A 19,489-nucleotide genomic window follows, 5' to 3' on the forward strand; every position below is an offset into this window, starting at 1 on the left:
GCTATTTATTCTGTTACGATTAACATGTAAATATTATATTAGTATTTATAATCTAGCCGGTGATAAAACATTCTGATGGAATGGCTTTGTCCTGCACTTTGTAAAAACCCAGAGTGCATTTGGTGAACGTTGGAACAAGATATTGGTTCCTTTCTAAACATAGCAATGTGAACGCAAAGGATATTCATTCGGGTCGCAAAATAGGTGAAGTGAACTGGCAAAATAGGTGAAGTGAACTGGCAAAATAGGTGAAGTGAACTGGCAAAATAGGTGAAGTGAACTGGCAAAATAGGTGAAGTGAACTGGCAAAATAGGTGAAGTGAACTGGCAAAATAGGTGAAGTGAACTGGCAAAATAGGTGAAGTGAACTGGCAAAATAGGTGAAGTGAACTGGCAAAATAGGTGAAGTGAACTGGCAAAATAGGTGAAGTGAACTGGCAAAATAGTTCTCATCCAAAGGCAAGAGCAGTTTGAATACAAAAATGACTTGAGTTATTTAGCTTTTTCTTACCCCAGAGTTCACTTTAAAGTGGACCGAGTTCGGTTCTTTTCAAGAGGACTATATGTGAAAACACCCTTAAAGGGATAATCAACCACAAGCTATATAAATTGCATTTATTAACATCTACATTCGTTTTTTTGAGAAGTTTATTTTATTACAGACAACTTAAGGCATACTTTTATATTATGGAAGCTGGAGGAAAAAAATTAAAAAATTATATATTTAAAAAAAAAACTGCAACGTATTTTTCCAGAGTGTACTATTAAATACATGTAATTTTGTCCTTGAAACCTTTAATTGAAATGCTGTAGAATTCCATTAATTCCTATGAAGGACTGCTCCTACTGGGGGGTGCCAATATGGCTGACTGGTGGCTTCAAAGCCTCTCACTGGCCAATACGTACTATCAGCAGTCCAGGGTATATATAGATTTTTGTCGTTGGGAGCATTGTGAGATTTTACTTTAAAAATAAATATATATATTTAACACGTTCTCATTTACAACAGCGACCTGGCCAAGATAAAGCAAAGCTTGTTCAACACATACAACAACACAGAGTTACACCTGGAGTAAAACAAACATTCAGTCAACAACACAGTTACACCTGGAGTAAACACACGTTCAGTCAACAACACAGAGTTACACATGGAGTAAACACACGTTCAGTCAATAATACAGAGTTACACATGGAACAAACAAACATTCAGTCAATAATACAGAGTTACACATGGAACAAACAAACATTCAGTCAACAACACAGAGTTACACATGGAACAAACACACGTTCAGTCAACAACACAGAGTTACACATGGAACAAACAAACATTCAGTCAATAATACAGAGTTACACATGGAACAAACAAACATTCAGTCAACAACACAGAGTTACACATGGAACAAACACACGTTCAGTCAACAACACAGAGTTACACATGGAACAAACAAACATTCAGTCAACAACACAGAGTTACACATGGAACAAACACACGTTCAGTCAACAACACAGAGTTACACATGGAACAAACAAACGTTCAGTCAACAACACAGTAGGAAAATCTATGTACAGGGTGTGGAAATGTAGAAGATTAGGGAGGTAAGGCAATAAATAGGCCATAGAGGTGAAATAATTAGTGGTTGGGTGGGCTATTTACAGATGGGCTGTGTACAGGTACAGTGATCGGTAAACTGCTCTGACAGCTGATGCTTAAAGTTAGAGAGGGAGATATGACTCCAGCTTCAGTGATTAAAAATAATAATAATAATAATAATTTTGCAATTCATTCCAGTTATTGTCAGCAGAGAACTGGAAGGAAAGTCGGCCAAAGTAAGTGTTGGCTTTGGGAATGACCAGTGAGATATACCTGCTGTAATATACCTGCTGAAATATACCTGCTGTAATATACCTGCTGTAATATACCTGCTGAAATATACCTGCTGTAATATACCTGCTGTAATATACCTGCTGTAATATACCTGCTGTAATATACCTGCTGAAATATACAGTGCCTTGCGAAAGTATTCGGCCCCCTTGAACTTTGCGACCTTTTGCCACATTTCAGGCTTCAAACATAAAGATATAAAACTGTATTTTTTTGTGAAGAATCAACAACAAGTGGGACACAATCATGAAGTGGAACGACATTTATTGGATATTTCAAACTTTTTTAACAAATCAAAAACTGAAAAATTGGGCGTGCAAAATTATTCAGCACCTTTACTTTCAGTGCAGCAAACTCTCTCCAGAAGTTCAGTGAGGATCTCTGAATGATCCAATGTTGACCTAAATGACTAATGATGATAAATACAATCCACCTGTGTGTAATCAAGTCTCCGTATAAATGCACCTGTACTGTGATAGTCTCAGAGGTCCGTTAAAAGCGCAGAGAGCATCATGAAGAACAAGGAACACACCAGGCAGGTCCGAGATACTGTTGTGAAGAAGTTTAAAGCCGGATTTGGATACAACAAGATTTCCCAAGCTTTAAACATCCCAAGGAGCACTGTGCAAGCGATAATATTGAAATGGAAATATCAGACTACTGCAAATCTACCAAGACCTGGCCGTCCCTCTAAACTTTCAGCTCATACAAGGAGAAGACTGATCAGAGATGCAGCCAAGAGGCCCATGATCACTCTGGATGAACTGCAGAGATCTACAGCTGAGGTGGGAGACTCTGTCCATAGGACAACAATCAGTCATATATTGCACAAATCTGGCCTTTATGGAAGAGTGGCAAGAAGAAAGCCATTTCTTAAAGATATCCATAAAAAGTGTCGTTTAAAGTTTGCCACAAGCCACCTGGGAGACACACCAAACATGTGGAAGAAGGTGCTCTGGTCAGATGAAACCAAAATTGAACTTTTTGGCAACAATGCAAAACGTTATGTTTGGCGTAAAAGCAACACAGCTGAACACACCATCCCCACTGTCAAACATGGTGGTGGTAGCATCATGGTTTGGGCCTGCTTTTCTTCAGCAGGGACAGGGAAGATGGTTAAAATTGATGGGAAGATGGATGGAGCCAAATACAGGACCATTCTGGAAGAAAACCTGATGGAGTCTGCAAAAGACCTGAGACTGGGACGGAGATTTGTCTTCCAACAAGACAATGATCCAAAACATAAAGCAAAATCTACAATGGAATGGTTCAAAAATGAACATATCCAGGTGTTAGAATGGCCAAGTCAAAGTCCAGACCTGAATCCAATCGAGAATCTGTGGAAAGAACTGAAAACTGCTGTTCACAAATGCTCTCCATCCAACCTCACTGAGCTCGAGCTGTTTTGCAAGGAGGAATGGGAAAAAATTTCAGTCTCTCGATGTGCAAAACTGATAGAGACATACCCCAAGCGACTTACAGCTGTAATCGCAGCAAAAGGTGGCGCTACAAAGTATTAACTTAAGGGGGCTGAATAATTTTGCACGCCCAATTTTTCAGTTTTTGATTGAAATATCCAATAAATGTCGTTCCACTTCATGATTGTGTCCCACTTGTTGTTGATTCTTCACAAAAAAATACAGTTTTATATCTTTATGTTTGAAGCCTGAAATGTGGCAAAAGGTCACAAAGTTCAAGGGGGCCGAATACTTTCGCAAGGCACTGTACCTGCTGTAATATACCTGCTGTAATATACCTGCTGTAATATACCTGCTTTAATATACCTGCTGTAATATGCCTGCTGAAAAATACCTGCTGTAGAATACCTGCTGTAATATACCTGCTGTAATATACCTGCTGTAATATACCTGCTGTAATATACCTGCTGTAATATACCTGCTGAAATATACCTGCTGAAATATACCTGCTGAAATATACCTGCTGTAATATGCCTGCTGAAAAATACCTGCTGTAGAATACCTGCTGTAATATACCTGCTGTAATATACCTGCTGAAATATACCTGCTGAAATGTACCTGCTGTAATATACCTGCTGAAATATACCTGCTGTAATATACCTGCTGAAATATACCTGCTGTAATATACCTGCTGTAATATACCTGCTGTAATATACCTGCTGAAATATACCTGCTGTAATATACCTGCTGTAATATACCTGTTGTAATATACCTGCTGTAATATACCTGCTGTAATATACCTGCTGTAATATACCTGCTGTAATATACCTGCTGAAATATACCTGCTGAAATATACCTGCTGAAATATACCTGCTGTAATATACCTGCTGAAATATAGCTGCTGTAATATACCTGCTGTAATATACCTGCTGAAATATACCTGCTGAAATATACCTGCTGTAATATACCTGCTGTAATATACCTGCTGAAATATACCTGCTGAAATATACCTGCTGTAATATACCTGCTGTAATATACCTGCTGAAATATACCTGCTGTAATATACCTGCTGTAATATACCTGCTGAAATATACCTGCTGAAATATAGCTGCTGTAATATACCTGCTGAAATATACCTGCTGTAATATACCTGCTGTAATATACCTGCTGTAATATACCTGTTGTAATATACCTGATGAAATATACCTGCTGTAGAATACCTGCTGTAATATACCTGCTGTAATATACCTGCTGAAATATAGCTGCTGTAATATACCTGCTGTAATATACCTGCTGAAATATAGCTGCTGTAATATACCTGCTGAAATATAGCTGCTGTAATATACCTGCTGAAATATACCTGCTGAAATATACCTGCTGTAATATACCTGCTGAAATATACCTGCTGTAATATACCTGCTGTAATATACCTGCTGTAATATACCTGCTGTAATATACCTGCTGAAATATACCTGCTGAAAAATACCTGCTGTAGAATACCTGCTGTAATATACCTGCTGTAATATACCTGCTGTAATATACCTGCTGTAATATACCTGCTGTAATATACCTGCTGAAATATACCTGCTGAAATATACCTGCTGAAATATACCTGCTGTAATATGCCTGCTGAAAAATACCTGCTGTAGAATACCTGCTGTAATATACCTGCTGTAATATACCTGCTGAAATATACCTGCTGAAATGTACCTGCTGTAATATACCTGCTGAAATATACCTGCTGTAATATACCTGCTGAAATATACCTGCTGTAATATACCTGCTGTAATATACCTGCTGTAATATACCTGCTGAAATATACCTGCTGTAATATACCTGCTGTAATATACCTGCTGTAATATACCTGCTGTAATATACCTGCTGAAATATACCTGCTGTAATATACCTGCTGTAATATACCTGCTGTAATATACCTGCTGAAATATACCTGCTGAAATATACCTGCTGAAATATACCTGCTGTAATATACCTGCTGAAATATAGCTGCTGTAATATACCTGCTGTAATATACCTGCTGAAATATACCTGCTGTAATATACCTGCTGTAATATACCTGCTGAAATATACCTGCTGAAATATACCTGCTGAAATATACCTGCTGTAATATACCTGCTGTAATATACCTGCTGAAATATACCTGCTGTAATATACCTGCTGTAATATACCTGCTGAAATATACCTGCTGAAATATAGCTGCTGTAATATACCTGCTGAAATATACCTGCTGTAATATACCTGCTGTAATATACCTGCTGTAATATACCTGTTGTAATATACCTGCTGAAATATACCTGCTGTAGAATACCTGCTGTAATATACCTGCTGTAATATACCTGCTGAAATATAGCTGCTGTAATATACCTGCTGTAATATACCTGCTGAAATATAGCTGCTGTAATATACCTGCTGAAATATAGCTGCTGTAATATACCTGCTGAAATATACCTGCTGTAATATACCTGCTGTAATATACCTGCTGAAATATACCTGCTGTAATATACCTGCTGTAATATACCTGCTGTAATATACCTGCTGTAATATACCTGCTGAAATATACCTGCTGTAATATACCTGCTGTAGAATACCTGCTGTAATATACCTGCTGTAATATACCTGCTGTAATATACCTGCTGTAATATACCTGCTGTAATATACCTGCTGTAATATACCTGCTGAAATATACCTGTTGAAATATACCTGCTGTAATATACCTGCTGTAATATACCTGCTGAAATATAGCTGCTGTAATATACCTGCTGTAATATACCTGCTGAAATATACCTGCTGAAATATACCTGCTGAAATATACCTGCTGTAATATACCTGCTGTAATATACCTGCTGTAATATACCTGCTGTAATATACCTGCTGTAATATACCTGCTGAAATATACCTGCTGTAATATGCCTGCTGTAGAATACCTGCTGTAATATACCTGCAGTAATATACCTGCTGTAATATACCTGCTGGTAAATCTCTTGATAAACTCGGTAAATTAAGATGGAAAAGACCTACCTCCAAATTCGAAACAACTCAATTGGCTTGTTCCACTCCCTTTCGCATCTCTTTCCATCGTTTATATCGCTTGGTGACGTTTACTGCTACTATGAGAACTACCTCAATGGCGATGACATTCGCTACCAAGCCATAGATGTGCATAATATCTAATAAGGAGAGCGTGGGTAGGATAAAAAGCGTGGGTAGGATAAAAAGCGTGGGTAGGATAAAAAGCGTGGGTAGGATAAAAAGCGTGGGTAGGATAAAAAGCGTGGGTAAGATAAAAAGCGTGGGTAGGATAAAAAGCGTGGGTAGGATAAAAAGCGTGGGTAGGATAAAAAGCGTGGGTAGGAAATAAAGCGTGGGTAGGATAAAAAGCGTGGGTAGGATAAAAAGCGTGGGTAGGATAAAAAGCGTGGGTAGGAAAAAAAATATGAAACAACGCTGCACTTTGTCTGAGTGACTCATCTGCCAATACTTTGAGAAGTGAGAACGCACACAAATGTCTTGGTCTATAAACACGCAGGAAGATTCTTAGGTAGCTAAACCTTCTTTTCCCTATTAAGACAATCGTCTAATCTGACGATCAACTGTCAATTTACGTATCCGATTACACCAGTAAATAGCTAACGTTACACTGCAAGTCATATGGCTCGTTGCTGAAAATGGTGCATGTTCAGAATGATAGCCAGCTAACGTTAGCTGGCTACGCTGGATATTAGCTCCTATCATGATATCTTAGCACCATGTTCATCTAGCCAGCTAGCTAGCGTAGTAGCTAATATAGCTAGCTAACGCCACAGATGAACGGGTCAGTTATAGCAATCTTTGCTAACAGGTCACATAACTATCAGCTTAGCTAGCTTGCTTATTGCACGCATGTCCGGGCATGTCGACACACGCCTTATTATTCATAAACTAATATTTGCAACAGGAGTTTGATTCTGGTCACTGGTCATTCATCCGTTTCTCAATACTGTACATTTCTGTTGGAGAATGAGCTAGCTTGCTGCTGATTCTCCCCGCTAGACATTCCTCAGCATTGTGCAGTGCTCAGGCTGTGTGTGGCGGCTGGCATAGCAGCAGCTTTGCTACGTAGAGGGACGATCGGCTAACCAGAATTTTGACTTCGATACCAGTATTAAAATACTAAAATGGATACAACAAAAAAACATCATCAATCTACACACCGTAATGTCAAAGCAAAAAGAGGTTTGTAAGAAATGTTTGCAAATGTATATAAAAAAACGGATACCTTATTTACATACGTTTTCAGACCCTTTGCTATAAGATTTGAAATTGAGCTCTGGTTGTTTCCACCTGTGGTAAATTCAATTGATTGGGCATGAGTAGACAGTGCATGTCAGAGCAAAAACCAAGCCACGAGGTCGAAGGAATCGCCCGTAGAGCTCCGAGACAGGATGGTGTCGAGACACAGATCTGGGGAAGGGTACCAAAAGGATTGTGCAGCATTGAAGGTTCCCAAGAACACAGTAACCTCCATCATTCTTAAATAGAAGAAGTTTAGAACCACCAAGACTCTTCCTAGAGCTGGCCAAACTGAGCAATCGGGGGAGAAGGGCCTTGGTCTGGGAGGTGACCACGAACCCGATGGTCACTCTGACAGAGCTCCAGAATTTTTCTGTGGAGATGTCTGGAGGAAACATGGCACCATCCATACTGTGAAGCATGGTGTGAAGCATGGTGTGAAGCATGGTGGTGGCAGCATCATACACTGGGGATGTTTTTCAGCGGCAGGGACTGGGAGACTAGTCAGGATCGAGGGAAAGATGAACGGAGCAAAGTACAGAAAGATCATTGATGAAAACCTGCTCCAGAGTGCTCAGAACCTTAGACTGGGGCGAAGATTTTACCCTCCAACAGAACAACGACATTAAGCACACAGCCAAGCCAACGCAGGAGTGGCTTCGGGACAGGTCTCTGAATGTCATTAAGTGGTCCAGCCAGAGCCCAGACTTGAACCCGGTCGAACATCTCTGGAGAGACCTGAAAATAGCTGTGCAGTGACGCTCCCCATCCAACCTGACAGAGCTTGAGAGGATCTGCAGAGAAGAATGGGAGAAACTCCCCAAAAACAGGTGTGCCAAGCTTGTAGCGTCATACCCAAGAAGACTTGAGGCTGTAATCGCTCCCAAAGGTGCTTCAACAAAGTACTGAGTAAAGAGTCTGAATACTTATGTAAATGTCATATTTCCGTTGTATTTAAAAAAATATATGTTTGCAAAAATAAAATGAACTGTTTTTGCTTCATCAAATCAAATGTATTTATATAGCCCTTTGTACATCAGCTGATATCTCCAAGTGCTGTACAGAAACCCAGCCTAAAAACCCAAACAGCAAGCAATGCAGGTGTAGAAGCACGGTGGCTAGGGGAAACTCCTTAGAAAGGCCAGAACCTAGGAAGAAACCTAGAGAGGAACCAGGCTATGTGGGGTGGCCAGTCCTCTTCTGGCTGTGCCAGGTGGAGATTATAACAGAACATGGCCAAGATGTTCAAATGTTCATAAATGACCGGCATGGTCCAATAATAATAAGGCAGAACAGTTGAAACTGGAGCAGCAGCACAGCCAGGTGGACTGGGGACAGCAAGGAGTCATCATGTCAGGTAGTCCTGAGGCATGGTCCTAGAGCTCAGGTCCTCCGAGAGAGAGAAAGAAAGAGAGAATTAGAGAGAGCACACTTAAATTCACACAGGACACTGAATAGGACAGGAGAACTACTCCAGATATAACAAACTGACCCTAGCCCCCCGACACAAACTACTGCAGCATAAATACTTATAGGTATCATTAGGGTATTGTGTGTAGCTTGATGAGGGGAAAAAAACTATTTAATCCATTTTAACAGTGTAACAAAATGTGGATCAAGTCAAGGGGGCGGCAGGTAGCCTAGTGGTTAGAGCGTTGGACTAGTAACTGAAAGGTTGCTGGATCAAATCCCCGAGCTGACAAGGTAAAAATCTGTTGTTCTGCCCCTGAACAGGCAGTTAACTGTTCCTAGGCCGTCATTGTAAGTAAGAATTTGTTCTTAACTGACTAAAGGTTAAATATAATAATAATTATTATTATTTCCGAATGCACTGTTTATATGTTACATAGTCCCCAGGCCACAGTCAAACCAGTACCAGTCAAAGGTTTGGACACCTACTCATTAATTTTAGATTTTAGATTCTTCAAAGTAGTTACACTGTGCCTTGATGACAGCTTTGCACACTCTTGGCATTCTCTCAACCAGCTTCACGAGGTAGTCACGTGGAATGCATTTCAATTAAAAGGCGTGCCTTGTTAAACGTTAATTTGAAGGAATTTCTTTGCGTAATGCATTTGAGCCAATCAGTTGTTTGACAAGGTAGGGGTGGTATACAGAAGATAGCCCTATTTGGTAAAAGACCAAGTCCATATTATGGCAAGAACAGCTCAAATAAGCAAAGAGAAATGACAGTCCATCATTACTTCAACACATGAATGTCAGTCAATCAGGAAAATTTCCAGACCTTTGAAAGTTTCAAGTGTAGTGTTTTTCAAGTGCAGTCACAAAACCATCAAGCACTATGATGAAACTGGCTCTCACGAGGACCACCACAGGAAAGGAAGACCCAGAGTTACCTCTGCTGCAGAGGAGAAGTTCATTAGAGTTACCAGCCTCAGAAATTACAGCCCAAATAAATGCTTCACAGAGTTCAAGTAACAGACACATCTCAACATCAACTGTTCAGAAGAGACTGTGTGAATCAGATCTTTATTTGCTGCAAAGAAACCACTACTAAAGGATACCAATAAGAAGAGACTTGCTTTGACCAAGAAACACGAGCAATGAGCATTAGACCGGTGGAAATTTGTCCTGGAGTCCAAATGTGACATTTTTGGTTCCAACCGTGGTGTCTTTGTGAGATGCAGAGTAGATGAACGGATGATCTCTGCATGTGTGGTTCCCACCGTGAAGCATGGAGGAGGAGGTGTGATGGTGTGTGGCTGCTTTGCTGCTGACACTGTCAGTGATTTATTTAGAATTCAAGGCACACTTAACCAGCATGGCTACCACAGCATTCTTCAGTGATACGTCATCCCATCTGGTTTGGGCTTAGTGGGACTTTCATTTGTTTTCAACAGGACAATGACCCAACACACTGTGTAAGGGCTTTTTGACCAAGAAGGAGAGTGATGGAGTGCTGCATCAGATTACCTGGCTTCCACAATCACCTGACCTCAACCCAATTGAGATGGTTTGGGATGAGTTGGACTGCAGAGTGAAGGAAAAGCAGCCAACAAGTGCTCAGTATATGTGGGAACTCCTTCAAGACGGTTGGAAAAGCATTCCAGGTGAAGCTGGTTGAGGGAATGCCAAGCGTGTGCAAAGCTGTCACCAAGGCAAAGGGTTGTTTAAGAGTTTAAAAAAAACTTGAATGAGTAGGTGTGTCAACTTTTAAGACTTTTAAAGATAAGAGCATCTGCTAAATGACTCACGACTGTAAATTGCTCCAGATTACAGCATCTGCTAAATGACTAAAATGTCAATGTAATTAGATCACCACAACAGTGAAGATGTCACTCAAGTTGTGTGCTAGTAAACAAACACCACAGGACTGAGGACGTGATGGGCCTGGGGACTTCTGTAATGTGATTGGCCTGGGGACTTCTGTAATGTGATTGCCCTGGGGACGTCTGTAATGTGATTGGCCTGGGGACTTCTCTAATGTGGTTGGCCTGGGGACTTCTGTAATGTGATGGGCCTGGGGACTTCTGTAATGTGATTGGCCTGGGGACTTCTGTAATGTGATTGACCTAATGCTTGGACGCTACTGTAATGTGATGGGCCTGGGGACTACCGTAATGTGACGGGCCTGGGGACTACCGTAATGTGACGGGCCTGGGGACTACCGTAATGTGACGGGCCTGGGGACTACCGTAATGTGACGGGCCTGGGGACTACCGTAATGTGACAGGCCTGGGGACTACCGTAATGTGATGGGTCTGGGGACTACCGTAATGTGACGGGTCTGGGGACTACCGTAATGTGACGGGGCTGGGGACTACCATACTGTGACGGGCCTGGGGACTACCGTAATGTGATTGACCTGGGGACTACCGTAATCTGACGGGCCTGGGGACTACCGTAATATGACGGGCCTGGGGACTACCGTAATGTGATTGTCCTGGGGACTACCGTAATATGACGGGCCTGGGGACTTCTGTATTGTGATTGGCCTGGGGACTTCTGTAATGTGATGGGCCTGGGGACTTCTATAATGTGATTGGCCTGGGGACTACCGTAATGTGACGGGCCTGGGGACTACCGTACTGGGACGGGCCTGGGGACTACCGTAATGTGATTGACCTGGGGACTACCGTAATGTGATGGGCCTGGGGACTACCGTAATGTGACGGGCCTGGGGACTACCGTAATGTGACAGGCCTGGGGACTACCGTAATGTGACGGGCCTGGGGACTACCGTAATGTGATGGGCCTGGGGACTACCGTAATGTGATGGGCCTGGGGACTACCGTAATGTGACGGGCCTGGAGACTACCGTAATATGACGGGCCTGGGGACTACCGTAATGTGATTGGCCTGGGGACAACTGTAATGTGATTGGCCTGGGGACTTCTGTAATGTGATTGGCCTGGGGACTTCTGTAATGTGATTGGCCTGGGGACTTCTGTAATGTGATTGGCCTGGGGACTACCGTAATGTGACGGGCCTGGGGTCTTCTGTAATATGATTGGCCTGGGGACGTCTGTGATGTGATTGGCCTGGGGACTTCTGTGATGTGATTGGCCTGGGGACTTCTGTGATGTGATTGGCCTGGGGACTTTTGTAATGTGACTGGCCTGGGGACTACCGTAATGTGATTGGCCTGGGGACTACCGTAATGTGATTGGCCTGGGGACTTCTGTAATGTGACGGGCCTGGGGACTACCGTAATGTGATGGGCCTGGGGACTACCGTAATGTGATTGGCCTGGGGACTACCGTAATGTGATGGGCCTGGGGACTACCGTAATGTGACGGGCCTGGGGACAACCGTAATGTGATTGGCCTGGGGACTACCGTAATGTGATGGGCCTGGGGACTACCGTAATGTGACGGGCCTGGGGACTACCGTAATGTGATGGGCCTGGGGACTACCGTAATGTGACGGGCCTGGGGACAACCGTAATGTGATGGGCCTGGGGACTACATATGACGGGCCTGGGGACTACCGTAATGTGATTGGCCTGGGGACTACCGTAATGTGATTGGCCTGGGGACTTCTGTAATGTGACTGGTCTGGGGTCCACCGTAATGTGACGGGCCTGGGGACTACCGTAATGTGACGTTTCTGGGGACTACCGTAATGTGATGGGCCTGGGGACTACCGTAATGTGACGGGCAGAGCATAAAATGAACACCCGATACCTGCCAAGTGCGGGTATGTTTTGGCATTGTGGGTAAGATGTTTATTCCACCAGCCACGTTGGCAGGTGGTCGGAGCTCCACAGAGCATTTCACTCGTATTTGTGAATAAAAATAGTCAAGTATGATCACATTTATAGTAAAATAAATGTGTCAGTAGCTGTTTTCCAAAAGTATTTCTGCCGATATTTGTTTCACAGCTGGTAAATGAATCACACACAGTCAAAGAACTACGAATCCTATATCGCCTATCCCACAGTACACTGCAACATTTCCTGGATAGGGTCTGTGCGCATGTGAAGAGCTGGTTTGTGTGCTGTAATTTTAGCGGCAAAAAAATATTTTTGTTGATTTTTTTTAAATCTACCTACCACAGTGGCTAGTGGCCCGAAAAGTAAAATGTATGTCCTGGTGACAGGTGACAGGTGACAGGTGACAGGTGACCCAAAGGAAACAGTGGCATATATTCTCCTAACGTATTGCACAAGTTGACTGCTGGTATTTACTTTAAAAGTAGCTTCAAATATTCACATGTATTAAAAAAAATTAAAAGTCAAAGAAATAGTTTGAACGGTAAAAACCATCCCAATACCATGGTATAACTGCCCACGTCTTTTTGACAAATCAGAAGTTTCAGAAATAACATACTTTTTAGTTATTGGCAAACATGCATATCAACTATATGTTTAATGTTTATGTTTAATTAATATGCTTTTATACATTTTTGGTGTGAAACCTCTTTAATTTTAAACGTGATTCATAGGAACTGTACAAACACTGTCCCAATTGAGTGATTTTATTAAGGGATGTCATATGAAGACCTCAAACACCCTGTTTCCTGTTTCCTGATATGACTCTAGTATACCTTGATAAATAGGTTAGATTGTGTGATTTGTGTAAACTAGCCTGAGTGTCAGTCTTCTTGTGGCATAATGCCAACAGAGTGAAGGATGGTGGCTGACTGGCACTCAGGCTAGTGTACACAAACCTTCACCTACATAGAAAGCTATTATGCAGAATGTATTGTACACATTGTTATGGTGGAGTCGGGGCATAAACTGATGTGAGACGACTGACACGGTTTTCAAAACGTCCATTTTCATCCACAGAATCGTTACGCTGGTCACTCAAGAGGAGCCCAGAGGACTGGGAAAGAGATGAAGGTAATTTTTAAATGGTTCTTTTTAAAATCTCATTTACTGTGGAGAAGCAACTTGCCGTGTCTTCACAGATCATTTGCATGTCTGAAAAGACCATTGTGTGTATTTGTGAAGTTTGATGATAAATGTGTGCACGGGCAGTAATTCATGAAGTAAAATCCTTTTACCACTGTGGACTAAGTAGACTTGAAATTCATGAAATATATGAGATTTTCTGTACATTTTGTAACTTTTTAGCCATTAGTTCTGAAAGCAATGCCAAGATCCTAAAAGGGCCCCTGAAAACGGTGCAACAATTGTGTACAAACGTCATTGCTCTCGAGCCCCTGCAGCTGTGGACAAAGACAGTAAAAATAAACTCTGTGGTTGTGGGTTCACCCTACAACCTCATTGGACAATGCTGTGCCAATCGAATCCCCACTCCCACTTTAAGCTTGCAACCTCATTGGACATCATTCTTCCGGCCAATCAACATTGTCCCTCAGGTTTGGTTGTGGCTAGTTCATGTTGTACAGACAGGGAGGAGCCTCTTGTGATATGGATACATTTCAATGTTTTATACATATATATATATATGTAATAATGACAATTACAACAATGAATGAACAATGAACACTTTTATTTTAACTTAATTTAATACATCAATAAAATCCATTTAGTCTCAAATAAATAATGAAACATGTTCAATTTGGTTTAAATAATGCAAAAACAAAGTGTTGGAGAAGAACGTAAAAGTGCAATATGTGCCATGTAAGAAAGCTAACGTTTCAGTTCCTTGCTCAGAACATGAGAACATATGAAAGCTGGTGGTTCCTTTAAACATGAGTCTTCAATATTCCAAGGTAAGAGGATTTAGGTTGTAGTTATTATAGGAATTATAGGACTATTTCTCTCTATACCATTAGTATTTCATATGCCTTTGACTATTGGATGTTCTAATAGGTACTTTAGTATTGCCAGCCTAATCTCGGGAGATGATAGGCTTGAAGTCATAAACAGCACTGTGCTTCATGTATTGCGAAGAGCTGTTTGAATGAATGCTTACGAGCCTGCTGCTGCCTACCACCGCTCAGTCAGACTGCTCTATCAAATCATAGACTTAATTATAATATAATAACACACAGAAATACGAGCCTTTGGTCATTAATATGGTCAAATCCAGACACTATCCATTTTGTAAACAAAACTTTTATTCTTTCAGTGAAATACGGAACCGTTCTGTATTTTATCTAACGGGTGGTATCCCTAAGTCTAAATATTGCTTTTAGATTGCACAACCTTCAATGTATGTCATAATTACGTAACATTATTGCAAATTAGTTTGCAACTAGCCAGGTGGCCCAAACTGTTGCATATACCCTGACTCTGTTGCACAGAACGCAAGAGAAGTGACACAATTTCTCTAGTTTAATATTGCCTGCTAAGATTAATTTATTTTAACTAAATATGCAGTTTTAAAGAATATACACTTCTGTATATTGATTTTAAGAAAGGCATTGATGTATTGATTCGTGCAACGATTTTAGCAAATGCTCTTTTGTTTGGCGAAGTTGGCTGTCTTTGTTAGGAAGAAAGTTTTCACACAGTTCGCAACGAGCCAGGTGGCCCAAACTGCTGCATATACCCTGACTCTGTTGCACAGAACGCAAGAGAAGTGACACAATTTCTCTAGTTAAAATAAATTCATGTTAGCAGGCAGTATTAACTAAATATGCAGGTTTAAAAATACAGTGCCTTGCGAAAGTATTCGGCCCCCTTGAACTTTGCGACCTTTTGCCACATTTCAGGCTTCAAACATAAAGATATAAAACTGTATTTTTTTGTGAAGAATCAACAACAAGTGGGACACAATCATGAAGTGGAACGGCATTTATTGGATATTTCAAACTTTTTTAACAAATCAAAAACTGAAAAATTGGGCCGGGGAGGATCTGGGGATTCTACTGGGCTGTTTGTGGGGAGGATCTGGGGATTCTACTGGGCTATTTGTGGGGAGGATCTGGGGATTCTACTGGGCTGTTTGTGGGGAGGATCTGGGGATTCTACTGGGCTATTTGTAGGGAGGATCTGGGGATTCTACTGGGCTATTTGTGGGGAGGATCTGGGGATTCTGCTGGGCTATTTGTGGGGAGGATCTGGGGATTCTACTGGGCTATTTGTGGGGTGGGGAGGATCTGGGGATTCTACTGGGCTATTTGTGGGGTGGGGAGGATCTGGGGATTCTACTGGGCTATTTGTGGGGAGGATCTGGGGATTCTACTGGGCTGTTTGTGGGGAGGATCTGGGGATTCTACTGGGCTGTTTGTGGGGAGGATCTGGGGATTCTACTGGGCTATTTGTAGGGAGGATCTGGGGATTCTGCTGGGCTATTTGTGGGGAGGATCTGGGGATTCTACCGGGCTATTTGTGGGGAGGATCTGGGGATTCTACTGGGCTATTTGTAGGGAGGATCTGGGGATTCTACTGGGCTATTTGTGGGGTGGGGAGGATCTGGGGATTCTACTGGGCTATTTGTGGGGTGGGGAGGATCTGGGGATTCTACTGTATTTTCTAGTTTATATACCACTCTGTTGTAGCTTGTACTTTGTGTTGTGACTGACAGCCTCTCCTGTTGTTTCTATGGTAACCTTCTCTGCAGACTTTTGCCTACCTGCAGGATATGTCCCAGTTTCTTGTTGGTGTCTGATATGAGAGTAAAAGGAGTGAGTTTAATATGGAGAACGATAGGTCTGTCATTTTTGGATATTACATTGTGAGTGGGGGCAATCGGCAACTTATGTGACATGTATGATGTGAGTAGAGCTGCTCGGTTTCTTTACTCGGTGTGAAATAATGTTGAAACGATTCTCCGTTCTCACAAGACGCTCACATGGAACAGAAAACAGACTAGTACCGTTGCTGAATTTATTGTATTCCATTTCAAGCATCGTACCAGCGTTAATGAAATGAATGAGTTAAATAAAGGTTATATAAAATAATGAAATGAATAACAACACATTTTCCGCATTTCTTATCATGTGGAAAAAGGTCTGAACATAGTCATGCCATTGCCAAGGTAACCCCTGGTGGGTTAGTCGTAGTGAGTGGTGTTGAAATGACTCCAGCCTGGCCTAGTGGACAAAGAGCTGGCACATTTCATCCTTGAGAACCTCTATGGAATGGAAGGAGGGATTCAGCTAGGGCTGTGGTGGTCACGTTAACTGGCCGTTAATTAACAAACACATTTAGCATCTCCTGGCTTCGCACACAGCCTACAAGCCACTGATTCTGACCTTTTGGATCATCTACATTTAAAATAAGTATAGTAAATCCATGATTTATTTTAGACTGTTGTGAAGAATCATGATAAGAAAATGTAGTCTATTCCAGATGAAGCAGAATAGCTCTGAGTAGTCCTGATGTGGCTATGAAAAGAGCGGCTGTTGCTGGCGTGGCAGGGTAGCCTAGTGGTTAGAGCGTTGGACTAGTAACCGGAAGGTTGCAAGTTCAAACCCCTGAGCTGACAAGTCTGACAAATCTGTCGTTCGTCATTGAAAATAAGAATTTGTTCTTAAACTGACTTGCCGAGTTAAATAAAGGTAAAATAGAATACTTAATTTACCAACTGATTCATGAACCTGATCCTCACACCAACGAGATCTAGGATCCAAATTCACCGTGTCTGCCTTAGGGCTGGGCGGTATACCGTATTTTATGATATACAGGTGTTGATGCAGGGGACCGGTTTGGGTTTTAACTTTACTATACCGGTATTACTATACCATTTGAATGTTTTTTTTGTTAAATGTTAAATACGCCATGTGTAATGTCCATTTTTATAGTTTAACTTCACTACTTGAGTTCTCTCTCGCCGCTCTTTCTCTCCGTGCCACTTTCCACACAGTCCAAGCCACGCCACGTCACTCAAGGATGTTCCTCAACCACGAGACACTTGCGTTCAGTCTGCATGGTCAATGCAGCATGTTGATGACAACAATGTTGTTTTCACTTTGCTTCTTAATATAAATCCACCAGCGTTCTATAATGACACTATTAGCTTATGTTTCTAACATCAGCAAACAGCTAGTTTGTATTTTTTCTTAGCAAGTTACCCTAAATCTTGTGACGCTAATTGTTAGCTGCTAATGCTAATATCTAGTTAGCTAATACATGTTCTGAGTAAGAGCAAACGTAGCTAACTAATACAGCCTGATAATACCAGTGATGGTGTAGACCTAAATTAGCATTTTGTTTGTGCAACAGTATTTTTTTAAATCAAAGAGGAATATGCAAAGCAAGAATATGTTAGCGACATGAAGTAGCTAAGAGAACATGCAATGTAGCCAAAGCTTGTAGAGTCCCCTAGGAAACACTTATCAACACTTTAGTTCCTACCCTGTCACAATAACTCCTCCCTGGCATTTAATTTGTTGTCATCTCAAACAACACTCTATTCAAAGTGCCCGCTGTTATATTCTAACTTTAGAATTAGAATAGTCATTCTATATCCATGATTCCAACAGTTTTGCTCTAATTCGCAAGTCAAATCGCAATTGCGATATTTGGTGGTTAAAAATAAGCCCTAGATGATTTGCCCATATCGTGCAGCCCTACGTGGCAGTGTGGAAATGATCTCAATTGAGCAGTGGTGTAAAGTACTTACTTAAAAATACTTTCAAGTACTACTTAAGTCTAATTTTTGGTATCTTACCTTACTATTTTTTTTATATTTTTGACAACTTTTACTTCGCTACATTCCTAAAGAAAATACTGTACTTTTTACTCCATACATTTTCCCAGATACCGAAAGTAGTCGTTACATTTTGAATGCTTAGCAGGGCATGAAAATGGTCCAATTCACACACTTGTCAAGAGAACATCCCTGGTCATCTCCTGCCTCTGGTGTGGCGGACTGACTAAACACATATGCTTTGTTTGTAAATTATGTCTGAGTGTTGGAGTGTTCCCCTGGCTATCTGTAATGATGTCTGAGTGTTGGAGTGTTCCCCTGGCTATCTGTAATGATGTCTGAGTGTTGGAGTGTTCCCCTGGCTATCTGTAATGATGTCTGAGTGTTGGAGTGTTCCCCTGGCTATCTGTAATGATGTCTGAGTGTTGGAGTGTTCCCCTGGCTATCTGTAATGATGTCTGAGTGTTGGAGTGTTCCCCTGGCTATCTGTAATGATGTCTGAGTGTTGGAGTGTTCCCCTGGCTATCTGTAATGATGTCTCAGTGTTGGAGTGTTCCCCTGGCTATCTGTAATGATGTCTGAGTGTTGGAGTGTTCCCCTGGCTATCTGTAATGATGTCTGAGTGTTGGAGTGTTCCCCTGGCTATCCGTAATGATGTCTGAGTGTTGGAGTGTTCCCCTGGCTATCTGTAATGATGTCTGAGTGTTGGAGTGTTCCCCTGGCTATCTGTAATGATGTCTGAGTGTTGGAGTGTTCCCCTGGCTATCTGTAATGATGTCTGAGTGTTGGAGTGTTCCCCTGGCTATCTGTAATGATGTCTGAGTGTTGGAGTGTTCCCCTGGCTATCTGTAATGATGTCTGAGTGTTGGAGTGTTCCCCTGGCTATCTGTAATGATGTCTGAGTGTTGGAGTGTTCCCCTGGCTATCCG

General features: G+C 41.6%; 1 protein-coding gene across 7 annotated transcripts in view; it reads left to right on the forward strand.

The window, feature by feature from the left end:
- Positions 1–19,489, forward strand: part of arid4b (AT-rich interaction domain 4B) — a 214,190-nt gene that overhangs the window by 3,389 nt on the left and 191,312 nt on the right. For all 7 annotated transcript variants that reach the window (XM_036945928.1, XM_036945930.1, XM_036945933.1 and 4 more), the window contains exon 2: positions 13,841–13,894. In XM_036945928.1, coding sequence (XP_036801823.1) covers positions 13,889–13,894 — 6 coding nt within the window. In that variant the 5' untranslated portion in view covers positions 13,841–13,888. The remainder of the gene's footprint in view (positions 1–13,840; positions 13,895–19,489) is intronic.

This window comes from Oncorhynchus mykiss, chromosome 16 (genome assembly GCF_013265735.2).
Source record: "Oncorhynchus mykiss isolate Arlee chromosome 16, USDA_OmykA_1.1, whole genome shotgun sequence".
NCBI classification, from domain to species: domain Eukaryota; kingdom Metazoa; phylum Chordata; class Actinopteri; order Salmoniformes; family Salmonidae; genus Oncorhynchus; species Oncorhynchus mykiss.